Below are 16,060 nucleotides of genomic sequence, written 5' to 3' on the forward strand. Positions count from 1 at the left end.
CCAGTTCCGCGTTATTGCTCGAAAGTTTCCGCATATTTGCTCGAATAGCAACCTGGGTATTTATACAAGTATTTCAAGGTATATAAATATACTAGCTGACCCGTTTGATGTTGTTAAAAATTGGTTTAACGGTCACATTATATTTCTTAAGTACATTAATTTCATTGTATTTACACTTTTTACGTCGTAATAAGCTTATAGTGAGATTGATTATCATCCTTATTTTGTTATTAATCAAGCAGACCCATTGAATGAACGATGTTTTATGCACGCCTGGTGGGCCATGTATGACGTACATATTAGTTTTCTAAATTGGGTTTCTATTAGAGCTTTTTAAGAATCTGCTAAGGTGTATTGCCGATGTCTAATAACTGTTTGGAAAAAGTAGAAGCTGATGGATCCTGTAGCATTTGGACGTGCCTGTTTATGCTTAGCTAAAGTTTTTCAAAATTGCTCCACAACACCGATGAGTAAGGCAAGTTCAGGTGATCTTATCAGCATAGGTGAATCGTGGCACTACGGGAAGAGTTTGCCTGAAATCACCTGAGAGGAGAAACACAGTACAGTTGGTCCCCGCAGTACGCGAATGTTTGGGACCAAACGCAATAGCGTATATCGAATTTTCGCGTATTGCGGATTCCTCTGCCATATCGTTTATACTTCATATTGAAGAGTTGACACTGAGAGGGAACCGCTTATTTAACTTATCTTCCAAATCACTAATAAATGTTCCATTTTTTCTATTCCAGTGCATATTAAAAACTTCATTCTACCAAAACAAAGTAAAATTGACTAATCAGAAGTCGAGCAACCCTATGAGCTGTCAGTTGTAAAAAATCGCGTATTGCTAATTCGCGTATATCGAGTATAGCGTACTGCAGGGACCTACTGTATTACTGGAACAATCTTTATTACACTTCACGTCTTTGAGTGTTCTGTACAGCGCCTCAAGAGAATGCTTCTTTGCCATGGTGCATTCTTCCCAGAAAATTATTTTTCACTGTTCCATGACCTAGGCCATGAGTGATTGATTTTTGATGTTTCATACGGCTTTTGGGTTCCTATTGATGTTTAGAAGTAGCCTAAATGATGAATCGGTCGTTCTACCTCCATTTTCAACTACAATTCCAGATAAAGCAACTGGTATTGCAATGTCATTGTTTGCTCGTATTTTGGAAAGCAAGAGCGATATGAGAAATGTTTTGCCAGTTCGGACTGGGGCATCCAAAAAAAGATACCACTTTGTCCCGTTGATACTGCCATGATAATGCGTTCGTAAACATATGCTTGTTCATCAGTCAACATTGATACGTTGTGAGAAACGATATCCAACATGACTGCAATATTATGCTGCAGTTCACGACTTATTTCAGTGTCCATCAAATTAGATGCACTTCGATTCGGCGAACCTAAAACATAATAATAACTTAGCGGTAAATTTTTAATTACCATGCAAAGATCCTCGATACTAATCATAGCTTGTCGGACTAAATTCAGCGACATTATTGTTTGAACACACGTTTTGTTGTATCATGACTATGCGCCGCATTTTGTCCTGGTAACAGTAAAACTTACGCCACGTTGGATTGCATGTAAACGTGACGAATAAGCATGCTCGTCCCTATTCGCGAGTTCATAGCCTCGCTGTAGTAACTATACTGAAATTCGTTTTCACAACACTGGTAAATGAGAAGGTTTTCTCACTGCTCTAAGCAACAATAATTTGAACACATATTCTACTACCACCAATTAACAACATTAGTTATTATTACCAAAAATTAACAAAGATTTTACTATCGTCACTTATATGAAACGACTTGTTTGAATTAAATTCACCACTTTTGTATTAAACTCACCACCACAGTATGTCAAAAGGCATGTTGCTGTGTCCGTTTATACTTGTTGTAGTTCACTTTATGTGTCATTGCTGAATGTAAACAAAACAAACAAACCAATGTATGACGATAGAAAATTGTAATTAATTAAAAAAGTATAAAATTTTCAGATATGAGACATAGTTAAAAACCTATTCTCATACCTAAGGAACGTGTGTGCAAAGTTTGAGTTTAAATGGTTCAGTCGTTTAGGAGGAGTTTGAACACTAACACCGTGACACAAGAATTTTATAGATATAGATAGTTTTTAACAAGTTTCGAGCACTTTGATTTTTAATCAATTTTCAAAACGATCGAGTTATTGGTGTGTTTTATACTATGGCTAAATGGCTACCCGGTTGACAGAAATTCAAATTTTCTGCTGGTGTCATGTACTTCCAGCAAGAGTCCCAGCAACCTCCCAGCAAGTCAAAATTTGACGGATCGCCCATGTATTGCCGCACACATTTGCATTGGTTTGCTTGGTGGTGTGGGTGAGATTAGCTCGCGTGTAGGTGTGTGTGTGTATGGTATATTCTACGAATGTGATATTTTCTTCTACCCGCAGAATGCTGCGGTGAAATCAAAACATTTGTTTTTTGAGAATTAAGTCATCGGATGTTTATTATTCCGATATTTGCGATCACACTGTTTTCTGACTTACCAGTGTAGAGTTCCGGCCTCTGCAGTGGACTTGCCGTCCCAGAAAGATCCAATTCTTAACTGCATATGCGATCCAGCTAATGCACCATTCGACGCATTCTTTAGCTTTGCTTCGACATTCCTAAAAGTAAAAAAAAGTTAGAATGTTACTGATTTGAAGTACCTAGATTTCCATCATTATCATACGTTTAATAGTTTGTTCTTACCTCAGCAGTATTAATGGCACGATCATAACACTTGATGCACAATGCACTTGCGTCTGCACTCTGAGATTGCTATGACCAGAATGCGCAAATACATGATGCTGTAGTCGCTCCAGCAAGAAACACACTCACATATCTCAAATACTATTCGTACGTAAGTACGTGTACGCGTATAACGACACAGTAAGCATTTGGCGATAGTTTGGTGTTGCATGGTTGCAAAGGATAGAATATACATAGGACGCATTCGTACCTTTTCTCTCCCTAAGAAAACGACCAACGCACACATTCTCATTTCTAATCATAGAGTTAAGGGGGGGAGAAGTACAGATTTTTGGATGCGGGGACCCAAAATCAGGGTGAACTGACATTTGTCGTCAACCGGGTAAATAAATCAAAGTGACTTGTCTAAACACAACGTTGATATGAAAAGTGCATCCTGAATTATCATGTTCTTGGTAAATACCAAGATCCATAGAACCCACATATGCTTCGGACACATACGGTCTATAGAGATCCATCGACCAGGAGGTGCTTGAAACTGCTCGATGATAACGACGCGCGTCGTTTCGTATCCGCGCATCGTCTCGATACGCAGGTGGCGTCGTTTTGGATCGTCGAGACGCCCAGCCATTTTTTAGCTTTTTTCAAAGTGTTGTTTACCTTTTGTATGGGCCAGCGTCGAGAAGTTTATCGTTTCCGCGCTCCCAATCATAATACCCTCAAATGTTTTGAAAACTTTTTTTTATCCAAAAAGACTCATTAAAACAAGAAATTAATTTTCTACCACCGGATACGCTGTTTTTATTTTCAATTATTGAACTCGATTGAAAATATAATAAAATTGTGCCATTCCTTAGTTTATCACAGTCAAGTTTCACACTTATTCTTTTTATGTTCAGGGCGTCAGGTTTCCACTGTCCGAAAAACATGAATCAACATCAAATAGACAATGTACGAATCGTGTTGGATGGTTTAAGGCTGGTGATTGGGAGCTATTAGTGTTACATGTTAGTGTGAATGTTTCTTCTAATGGTAAGGGTAAAACCACCCTTACTTATTGTGGAATGCTTACAGTTGTGCTCTATTTATATGGCGGTAACAACATTTTCTTAAAATTCTGTAACATTTAAGCTCGGATTGTGGAAACATCCAGCAATATTTGTCTTAACACTAGGCCAACCTGCAGTACCGAGCTCTGATGGGTGTTGCTTTTCTTTTCATCTACGCAAAATTGGCATTTTCTGTACCGTAATCATACGTAAAAATTAACAGTAAACATTATAGAGGGCCCGACGAACGCGCATACTACTTGTGCGGATTAGCTTCGGCAAAATCCGGGAAAACTCCTTCATGGAGAGAACAATATACTCCTTTCCTTTGCAATGCTACAGGAAGCAGGGTGTTTTTGGCCAATTTAGGATGTTTACGCATACTGCCTTACAAATACCGTACATCTCTAATTTAATCATTTTGGCACAACTCGTGAGTCCGAAGCCGCCTCATTTATGACATACCTCTCTAGCCGCCAACATATGGTGAGCTCAAATTTATTTTTTATATTATTTATTCATTAAGGTATGACGGACGTTGTCGTATTGTTAGAGCCCACATGCTCTACCTGACATTTTTGTTCTTAGCTCAAATGATCAAAATTAAAATTCCTTCATGGTTAAAAAATCAAAGAAAACCCTTGCTTCCGGTAGCGTTGGAAAGGAAAGCAGTATTTAGCTGTTCACTCTCGCTGCAGGAGTTTCCTTCGGGGATGAGTTTTGCTAACCCGCCCAGCACCATCAAAACACATGTACAGTGAAAGGACAACAGTGGGCCACCACCTCTTAGTGGTTTACTTATTATTGGCAATAGCCAATCGAAGCTGATCGCTTGTCGGCGGAAACACGTATGTGGGCTCGATCTCGTTGAAGTCGATGTAGATTTTCTTGTGTGGTTCCAGCTGTTTGGAAATTTGCATAAACGAAGGCCGCTCGTTCGGGTCCTCGCGCCAGCACTGCAGCATCAGCTCGTACACGTCGGGGGTGCAATTTTCCGGTCGCTCCAGCCGCTTTCCACCCTGCAGGTAGGCGAAAAGCTCGTGATTGCTCACGGAGGGGTACGGGTAGCCACCTTCGGGAGGAAAAATAATTAACAACTCTCAAAACGAACGAAGAAAGTAACGGACGAAACAGAAAAGAAGCGCTCCTCTTGTCGAACGCAAATTTAGATTTCGACCGTCTGTGGTAATGCCTGTCTTTAAGAGTTTACCAAACATTACCCTTCGAGCCCTAGTGCGTATTAGTAATGGGTTTGTTTTAAAGAGATACTAATTTTGTTTTTAAGAGATAGAAAAATGATTTCGAATTAAAAAATAAATCCCTCCATTTGATAGGAACTACTACTTGGCGCATTATATTTGAAAAACATTCTGCCAACGAACTATACTTAAATTTAAAATTTAAAAAACGATAAAAGGAAAATTTTAATTGATTATAGGTTATACACACAGCGACGGGTGACAAGAATCGGCTCTTAGACTTAAAGGCTTTTCAAAACTAACGGAAAGATTATCAAAACGATAGAATCATAAATCAGGTTTCTGGTGTGAGCCTTAGGTATAAATCAATTTAAATCGATACTGCTCACATGAGTACACTTAAAAGCCAATCTATTGAATAAATTAGCACAATTTGCGTTCGACGTAAAACAAAATTAGTAATGTGTTCGATGGAAAATGTGGTTGCACCTATTCAATGTACCATATGTACAATGACCGGCACGGAAAAGTGCTCACCTCGAAATTTTGTTTTGATTTTCGCTTTTACATATTCCTTAATGGATTCACTTATGAGTTAGCGAGACCAAACACATTTAAATTTTGAGAAAATAATAAAAAAAATATGAATCTTAAAAAACAGGGAGAAGATAAAGTGAGTATTAACTAATATTAACAAATTGTATATTTAAAACCATGAATTAAACACGTGATCATACATGTATGTATGTCACATTTGTCATAAAGGGTGCTAACAAACCTGTAAAATATTAAAAAAAAAAAAACAATGAATTGGTTAGCTTGCAATGGAAAAGTTTATGCAAAACTCGATATTTCAAAGTGGGGACTTTATCTTGTCACTGTTTTTTAAGATACATGTTTTTATTATTTTTCTCTCAATTATTAATTTTTCTCATATTTTAATGATTGTTTTCGCTAGCTTATAAGTGAATCTCATAAGGAACATTTCGAGGTGGGCACTTTTCCGTACCGTACCTGTAACTAATGCTGGAAGCAGAAATCACAGGAATTTTCCTACAGTTTGTTTCATAACGAACATGATACGCGGAGTCCTGCTTTAAGGAAAACCACGCAATTGAGTCATAATGATGCATGTGTGAATTAATTCAAAATGATGTTTGCTAAAATGGGAATTGACGTACACAAAGGAGTTCACAATATGCATGATTACTGCACTTACCAAGCGTTCCTATTTCCCACAGCACTATGCCGAATGCCCAAACGTCACTCTTGTTGGAGTACAGATTGTCACGCATCGCCTCAATCGACAGCCAGCGCAGTGGGACCTGGGATGGCGAAGGGTGTCAACCCGGAGCAAATCGGAAACGGTGCGTGATAAGAATATTGATGAAAGTGAAAATCACGGGTGTCAACAACGGTTACGGACGATTACGCGCCAGATGGCGGCCCTTTGGGGCGGGCGGTATGATTTTGCTATCAGATCAAAGCGACCGTGCGTACCTTTTTGTTCCGCGTGTTGACGTAGATGCCGGTGCGGGATAATCCGAAATCCGATATCTTCAACGTTTTGCGCTCGTCGATGAGAATGTTGCGAGCGGCCAGATCCCTGGTGGAGTTTAGTGGAAAGTTGATATAGTTTGAAAAGACAATGGCACCAAACGAGGACGAGCGTGAACAAGACGCTAGCCGCTTACCGATGGGTAATCTGAAGTTCCTCCAAATGCTCCATCCCGCAAGCAATCTGTTTCGCGAAGTTATGCAACTCCTTGTGATCAAGCACGTACTCAAGGGAACTTCTTCCCAGCGCGGAGGTGTTATCCTCTTCGCCCAGTGCACCGCTCAATACGGTGTAAGTAGCTGCAATTGATTTCCACTTGTGAGTTAAACTTTTCCAGCTCTACCCTTAGGTGAGTTTTAATATTCCTTAGATGAAAAGCTTGTCCAAAATCCCAAAGTTCAAATCCCTAAACGGCTTAATTCCGTTATTGGCTTTATGTATGTTGCGATTCTTTTATTTAACGCTTTTAAAGCTATCAACTTGAATATCGAACCGTATTCAAACAAAACACAAATCTGTTTGCATTACAAATGTTTGTTGCATTCACAAGGAATAATTTCCTAATAGAGTTAGTCAATTGCAAATTGCCTAATAGGAATGAGGCCAATGGTCAACGAGCAATATGTTGAAGATAGGACGAAAGGACCATAGATAGAATCAAGCCAGAAAATCGTAGTAAAACGAAAGAAAATCAACAGTAACAGCCATAGCCATCTCTGGGCCTTTTATCAAAAGTAATGTAACATTGAGTTGTTTTGTGTAGTATAATAAAGCAGGAATCCAGAAATGGTTGTTCCAGTCAATCACATTCATTTAATTTGAATTTAATCAGTTGAAATGTTCGAGTTTGTGTGCCGTTTTTCGGTAAAATTTTAACTAACCGTGGGATACATTTTCTTAGTCGAGAATTTTCGATTTCATTCACTGGTAAGTAGGATTCCGGCATGCGTTAAATAACCATTATTGAAATTTTTTTACTCAAATTAAAATTAATTAAATAAGCAGCCACATTATATTATCATATTTAACGTTTATGGTAGCTTCTCAAGACTCTTTCGTCCATATTTTTTTAATTAACTCAACTTACTTTCAGTAACCGAAGGCCGGGTTGTTGTGTCCGTTTGAGTAATGTAGGACGCATCCGAGTTAGAGCTCCTGCAACAAACATGGAAAGATGTTTGAGCGAAAAACCACAATGGTACACAATCCGGATCCGGCTTTTCGAAACTTACGATGTATGCACAAGGTCCAAATACTTAACCATGGGACCGAAGAGATTATTCGGGGCTATGTTTTGTGACATGTTGACGTTTTCCAGCTGGTGCACTTTGGCGAGATGTTTGGCTCGAATTTTACGCAAGTACTCAAGCTGAAACAGATTGGTATACAGTCAGCAGGCAGTGTGGATGCATTAAGATTGCATTCTGTTAGCAAAATTTACCAAATCACCACATCCAATGTACTCCATAATCATCGTAAGTGGTTCCTTGATGGTGCAGCAACCGAGCAGCGTAACGATGTTGGGATGTTTGCCTACTTTTTTCATCATTGCAATTTCGTCAAGAAACTCGTCGAATTCATCACTGGAGGGACATTCTGTGCAAAGACATTCAAATGATTACAAGCTTGACATGCTAGAAAAAGTCTAAGTATTGGAAGGACATACAAGTATGGGGGCAACGAAACTGCTTAACACGCATTCTAACTTCATACAAACAATCGATAAATATAATTTTTGTTCAAATCGCAGCCTGTTTTTCATTTTTCTTCACTGCTTTTGTAGCCAGAGGCAGATTAAGCGTTCTAGGTGCCCAAAGCAGGTATAATTGCAAGCCATTAAAACACACGCTGCATTTACCACACTTTTTTTTTTAAATTAAAAAAAATCACTCAAGAATAATACCTACAATTTATCAGAATGTTATTTTATTCAAATGGTTTTTATTTGACTAATTTCATGCAAATTATCAATAACTACCAAAGAGATCCTTTTCTGATCCATGATCATTTTTTGTCAAAAAAATACAATTTTATTAATCTTGGTATCAAACAATTTTTCAATCGTTTAAAAACTGAAAAAATATTTTTATGTAAAAAAAGTGAAAACAACTTTAAGCATTATTTCCATGTTTTGAAATGTGCCGAACACTAATTTTTCATGTTCATTATACTGTTTAAAATAATTCTTTAAATTGATCCCCTTTAAATTCAATTGATTAATTGATTGAATTCTTTGAATTGATATACGTTAGTGCATCAATATTGTCATTTTAACCCCAACAAAAACACGAGAAAGAGTTACGCATTTGATATGTTCAACAACTCGCCGACGTTCCTGCCACGTTCAAGCAATACCCGTCCACTAAATCGTTTCGTATGACGCTATAGGAATGGTTACCCACCGCAAAAATACAGGAATAATTAACGAATCTCAACTGGAAAATGTGGAGGAAAAACAACCACTACACACAACTGTCATCGAAGCAGCGCTCGACAATATACCTCGTTGCGAATGGCAAAGTTCCTTATGGCATGCTGCTGATGCGGATAGGACGTACGACTTCATCATGTTGTATGTTTTGTGGTGAATGGGACACTCTGGAACACAAGATCGCCTCCTGCACTTGCGTTATCGCCGCCAGAAACAATTCTTCGTCTATATGCAAATTACATCATACATGCCATTGGAAACAATGATATTAGCAATTGATTTAGCTGTCCTAAATGTATCACTGCTCTTGTGATACTAAATTGTAAGGCCCTTCTGTAACTACGTTTGCTATTTAAAATAAATAGTATGTTTTATATAAACAAAAACAAGCAACTGTTTGGGAAAAAGTACGGAACCTACGATAGCTCGAGGCCCCAAGCAGCTTCTTAGTTGGCTGACCCTATGAACAGCCACGTCGTCTTTGGTCTTGTTTGCCTCGAGGCTTTCTAGACTTTTCCCTTTATGTCAGTTCTTTTTTCACCATATTAAATGCGAGTCCGGTACTCACTGCAATGGTTAGTATATCTGAAATCGTCGCTCGGATTCCTCAAATGATCCTCCCATTTGGCGTATAATTAAACCATTGTCAATAAAAACTAGGTAAGGAATTTATTTATATCGCGTAAAGATGAAAAGATCATATTGTTTATGGAAAGATTATACAACATCACTTTAGGATTTGATTTAAAACTACAATTTTTGACGAATTAATTTTTTTTACGAATTCGTCGCTTATATCTTCAATATTCCTCTCAAATGATCCCTACAAGATGCATACTAATTTGAACATGCAAGTGAACTTGTTACTGTGTATTTGCAGCGATTTGTTTCTATGTTCTTTGTATGCCAAACTTGGTTGTTGAATGTTCCGTTACGTAAATTTGTGCATCAGTAAAAAAAACGAAATTTTCAACATTTTCATTTTTCAATGAAATAAAACTTTTTGATTTTTTATTGGTATACACTGTACCAATCGGTAAGTGGGACACTTGAAAAAAGTACTACTATCTGGATTTGCGGTCAATTCTAGAGTACTTAGAATTGATAACAATGAATTTCGCTTATCACATCTCCTTTGTCTATCTTTCTACAAAATGCATAATATCGCCAGCCAATCGTAGAGCTGGACATCTGCTTTACAGGTTTCATTCGTGGTTTGTTCTAGTTCTCTAACTATTTTCACATGTTTTTGATATTTAATGTTATTGTTATGAGGTTCTATGACATTTTGTTCATGCCTTGCAATCGTTTTTACTACCATTTTGCACATCTCTAGCATAATTTCTTCCTATTGTTGTTATGTTATTGATTCGCGCTACATAATGAGTGTAACATAAAAATTGCTCAAGTTTGTTCAAATTGGTTTTTATATTTTAAGGTGGAGATTCAAAAGGATTTTTCAGAATTTTCAGGCCAATTTAGAGTAGAAACATATGTGTTCGTAGCATATATTTATTGTAGTTAAACTGACACTTTGAAGTCATATATTCAAACTTAATCCACAATATGGCTCAGTTTACATTATCGTAAAGAGGAACATTGCCAACGAGGAGTAGAAGTGCAGTACATAGAAAGAGTTATTTTACACGATACATTAAATACTTGATGGCATTGAATAACCTGTTAATTTAACATATCTTTTTACTTACTTTTGAGCTGCTTGATCGCAACAATTTTTGGTCCATGGGATCCCGGTAGCTTAACCGCACTTGCCATGAAAACTCGTCCAAAAGCCCCTTTACCAATCTCCCGGCCGATTCGGAGACACGAATGAGGGACTTCCAGATAGTCTGCATCGCCTCTTGCTCGTGCGTTCTGCGAGAGAATGTAGAGAAAATTATCGTTGCGCACACTGTCGAGCGTTCTTTCGCGCGTGTGAAAGACTCACCAGAATATCCATATCGATGTACAGCCTATTCTCTTCCATTTGTTGCATTTGTTGTTGGTCGGTTACGCTGGGGGAGAAGATCAGTTCAGTACCAAAAAGCATGGTATGCAGCATACATTAAATATAGTACGATATTGATCGCAACAGTACCTGGATCTGACGTAGACTTCTCTCCAATTGTTGGCTTTCCAGCGTATTTTCGTGCGCCGCTTGTAGTAAATGAACAAACTGCTAGCAATTCCGGCCACAAGTACTATTATCATTACACTGAAGACTAAGGAGAACTAGATCAAACAATAAAAAGACCAACATTCTAACATTAGCGTGATAACCATATTTTTTGTGTAACACCTGTGGTATTCATGAACAGATATACGGAACTATTGATTTCCATGAAATCTTTTCAACACGCATTTTTTTAACTAATCAAATAAAATTAGCTTCAAAGCATTTGACATCTTATCTCTTGCACGAAATAATCAAATGCTCAATGTATTTTCACGAAATAAAAAAAAAGTTAATGCTGCTGTTATAAAAAATAGCTATAATATACCGGGCTTAACCGTAACATGGAAGAAATTCATTCTGGCCACTTACTAGGAAAGATTTTGAGGAATGATGGTGCACTGTAAATAAACATAAATTTGGTGAATGTGCATGATAGTTTTTTGATTGATTGTAGTGTGAAACCTACGCTTGTACTTGTACGTCCGGCTCGTACATTGATTGCTGTCAGCAAATGTGGTCGTTAGCAATATTCCAGAACTCGGGTGTGGTGTAGAATCGTCCAAACGAAATGTGTAACTACTGGTTGTCATGGGATTGGTCGTGGCGGTGCATAGTAGGGCAGCCGTTTTTTCCGAATAAATTCTGCAAGTGATAAAACGAATTACACAGCATTGTTGCGTGGTGTTTGATGATGATGAACCGAAATGATGACCGCGTTACTTACGCCATTTGTAGCTCAATACGGTGGGCCGATGATATCCGATGCCAAGATTCATTTAACAATGGGCGCCATGAGATCGTGACAACATTTTCCTCATAATGCGACAAGAAGAGAAATTCTGGATAATCATTCATGTACTCACAGTCGCAGGATGCATCGGCGGTACAGTTTCCTAGTAATGAAATAAATTGCTTTATTTAAGCGTTTTCCAATCAATTGCTTTTAATTTGTGGAGTGAGGTTAATTAATTAGCATACCACAATAACATAATTGCATAATGTGATTTAACAAAATCATTATTAATGTAACTAATAACAATATTAAGGGGCGTCCAGATCATATGCGGTCAAACAATAATGTGTGAAAGAAATGTAATTTTATATTTTATGGTGGTTTGTTGGCATTCATGTCCGGATTTTCGGACAATTGATTAAATTACACACATCACCTTTCGTACATTCAACTAGCCAATTCTGTTTGCAGCAGAATGCTGGTTGTTCTCACAGTGTGTTGTTTTGTTATGAGTGTTCCATCGTTCTTTCCTAAGAACAACCAAACATTTTATGATAGGTAGAGATTTTTAGTTTTTTTTTCTTTTTGCACAAGCTTTACACATTCTTGTTTGTAAATATTAACGTAACGTATTTTGAGGAGAGGCGTGAATAAATACATGCAACTTTTTTGATAAATAAAAATAAAAATAATATGTTATAGTTTGAGTAAACATGTATTTATTCACACTCCTTTTTGGTGTTTAAAAAAACAGCAGTCCGATTCTATAAGGCTACTTAAATATGGTAGAGTTTGCAAGGTATTGAGGCAACCGCTATTATTAGACTGGAGTATAATATTTTTTAGAGTTTATCAAAAGTAATTAACCTTTCCAATCCATTATTTGCCTTTGCATACTTTCATAGCACTAGCAAACTTGCCGTAAACTTAACTAGCAAAGATGGATAAAGATTGGCTCAAATGTTTTAACATGGATGTTTAGATAGTTTCAAGCACAAGAAAGTGTGGAATGCTGTGCACCGTTTTTTTTTATAAATAAAACAAAATGGGTACTTCGCATGGAAGTAAAAAAGTGGTAAATTTTTGTTCTTTCCTTTCAAGCACCAAACGAATATTTATAACGAGGTGAGCATAACCCTTAAACGATGAATCTATTCAACAGTGAAGTCCAAACCTTGCAGGAAGGCCATTAAAGAACTGAAATAAAATGTCAACAAGTCATAGTTTTGTTGGCAATGGCCAAATTTTCGGTCAACTGTCGTACGGGCGTGTCGTTGGTCGTCTGATATGTTTAAATACTAAATTGTTCTAATTTTACATTAAAATGAACTTAGTGCGCTTGAGTAGTTTCTTATGAGTAGTTCCTCAGTCGAGGTACATTGTTTTTAAGAAATTATAGGCTAAATGAATATTCAAATTCATTAGGAAATTGTCTATAACATTAATTAAAACTTTTAAAAATTGGGGTTTTATAGCAAAACAAGGGACCACAACAGCATGTGCTTACCTTTCGATTGATTGGGAACCTTAGGCTGCGGAGGTAAACATAAAATAGCATAAGTATCTCTCTACATCGGTCAATAAACATGTTGTTATGATATGTTACATACCTCGTAGTCCGGTAGGGTGACTGCACGCGCGTGGTTGTTAGCCGCAGGATGATATGTCATGAAATACGTAACGAGTAAAACGGGCGATCGTTTGTGTTTGGTCCTGTAACAATGTACCGTGTATCGGTGGTTTTTCTTCACTTACCTCGTATGGGAGCGAAGTCGCGCTCGCAGTTTCGCGTATCAATTACTTTGAGCTGCACAAAGAAAATGAACTTGTTTCCGGCGAAATGACTCAAATCGAACGCGTGCGAACTGGATTCGAACGGAAGCGCCAGTTCCTTCATGCTGGAGTGTTGACCGCCCCATCCTAGTTCGTTGTTTGTGCCACGCCGAACGCTGGAAAAAGCGAAACCAATGGATAAGGGTTTCGTGCTATCACAGAGATCACGTTATGGAACGGTAATTTATAACCTACCGGATGAAAATTAACTTTGGCGTCACATTTTCGGGTAGCTCGGAGGTGTTGAACGGTCCAACCTTCCAACTAACGATAAGCTGATTACTGCTTGCGTTAAGAACTGCCGTTGTATCTAGGAGCGACGGTAAATGTTGAACGTAATGGCAAGAGCACAAGTCCTCTACACAATCCGGGATGGAAATAGTTTCAAAAATTCGACTGGGGATATTTAATGCTTCAACTTTGATGGAGTAAGTGCACAGCTGCTGGATTGGACATGTATGTTTTAATACACCGTCTGTATCGGAAGGTATGAGCACATCGGTGGTCAACTGAAAAATTAAAATTAAAAAATTAAATAACATTAAATGTGGTTTGGTTCAACCACAACAGCAACTGCAATAATGGTTAAACATTGGTAAGGCTTACACTATAAGATACTGTATGCGAGCCTGGCATTGCCTGACTAACGATACGGACAATTGTTTAGAATAGTTTTATCAGAATTATTGGAATTATTATTAGTTATCAAAAAAGTTAATAGAAAACAACTATTATCTCACATTCAACTATTCTACTACATTCAGCACAACTGCTCGAGATGTCTATGAGGTTGTAGTGAAAGATTGCTTTCGTCTTCCTGCACCATAACGGGATGAGCGCAATCATGTTCGTCTACCTAATCTGCGTTAAAATAGCCTTGCATCTTAATTTGGATTTCGAGGAAGTTGACGAGTCGATTATACTATCAAGAGCACAGCTTTCATAGTTCACGTAATGATTTTCAGAACCTGGTAACTAGTAAAGGTGAATGTTTTGTGAGTAAATAAAGTAATAGAGCGTAAAATGTGCTTAATGGGAAGCTTCCGGTGGAGGAAGCTGTAACACTAAGGTTAATCTCCCCGTTTTCAGCATTATCCATCCGGACCAGATCGAGGATTCAGGGACCAAAAGACGTAGAGGGGTTTTAGCCGGTAAATATCCAGCACAATCCGTGGATTCATGACAGGCGAGGACCGGATGTCTATGAAGATTTACTCTTCTTAAAAAACAAAAAAATGTTGTGCAAAAATTAGTGCATTCAAATGTCAAAGTGAGTCAAACCGTATTTTTTTATAACGGACGTTATTTGCCCAATATCATTCTTGAAATGACATAAACTACAACTTCGTAGGTTGTACTACACGAAAAAAAAGAACTAATATACTTCTTCTTGGCGTAACGACCTTGTTGGTCATGGCTGCCCCGATAAGGGCTCACGAGACTTTCTAGCCTATGTGTACGTGGATAGTCAGTCCTCTCGTACAGGGGAGGGTCCGGTCTCGGTTGGGATTCGAACCCACGAAGTCGAGGTGGTTTCAAATCGTCAAAGTTTATATGCTCCACCCTGGACTTCCCAAACGAATTATGCAGGATCCAACTTAGTTGAAAACATAAATTTCTTAAAACCAGGTATTTAATGTAAAATACCCTTTGCTCTTTCACGTAGGATTACAAATGGACTAGTTGTAGCATGTCGAACATCACATAAAAAAAACTTAGATAGTTCCTTAGTACTCCTCAATGGTATCATGTGTTCTGTACTTACCGTATCGGTAACGATGGGTGCACATTTTATGTGCTGTTGATTTTGAAATGGGCTCTCTTTGAGGGTGCACTCTTCGGAATCGATATGATCCACGGATACGGAGTAGCCAGCGTCTGCTGGCAACGACGAATTCCACCAGATATGTAGCTTTAGGTGCTGCTCGTGACGAACCGGAATAACTGCAAGCCCTGCAGGGAGCAGAGTAAAAGTGTATGCCACCTTAAACGGTAAGCTCACACACGAATATCTTCTCAACAACTCACCACTCAATGGACCATCAGCAGCAACCTGCAGGCAACGAAATATCAACAAACAGACTTAAATATTTGATAATAGTACCGTTAACGGTATCATTTACCTGGCCCAATTCCAACAGCAGATGAAAAACTAGGCATAAGATAAAAAGCTTTCCAAAAAGCTCCATTATATCGTAACTTCAAGGCAAGAGAATCGCCAGTGTGTACACCATGGTGGACTGTACTTATGGGTTCATTTCTAAGTAGTTTAAAACAAGATTACTTTTCACAAAATTCCCCTCGCTCGAACGTTAAAGTCACATTTTTCTTCGTGCTT

At 38.0% G+C, this 16,060-nt stretch overlaps 1 protein-coding gene across 1 annotated transcript; it reads right to left on the reverse strand.

Annotated features, from left to right (window-relative positions):
• Positions 1-4,586: 4,586 nt before the first annotated feature.
• On the reverse strand, positions 4,587-15,911 carry LOC131264361 (platelet-derived growth factor receptor alpha-like). The gene is made up of 18 exons (XM_058266664.1): positions 15,846-15,911; positions 15,751-15,775; positions 15,488-15,675; positions 13,918-14,231; positions 13,645-13,838; positions 11,881-12,049; positions 11,623-11,798; positions 11,526-11,554; positions 11,079-11,212; positions 10,929-10,995; positions 10,690-10,855; positions 7,991-8,145; positions 7,782-7,918; positions 7,637-7,704; positions 6,686-6,848; positions 6,492-6,597; positions 6,211-6,316; positions 4,587-4,864 (listed from the first exon to the last, which is right to left on the reverse strand). The coding sequence occupies exons 1-18, from the start codon at positions 15,909-15,911 to the stop codon at positions 4,587-4,589; spliced, it is 2,541 nt and encodes an 846-aa protein (XP_058122647.1).
• Between the last annotated feature and the right edge of the window lie 149 nt (positions 15,912-16,060).

The sequence above is a fragment of the Anopheles coustani genome, chromosome 2, assembly GCF_943734705.1.
Source record: "Anopheles coustani chromosome 2, idAnoCousDA_361_x.2, whole genome shotgun sequence".
Taxonomy (NCBI): domain Eukaryota; kingdom Metazoa; phylum Arthropoda; class Insecta; order Diptera; family Culicidae; genus Anopheles; species Anopheles coustani.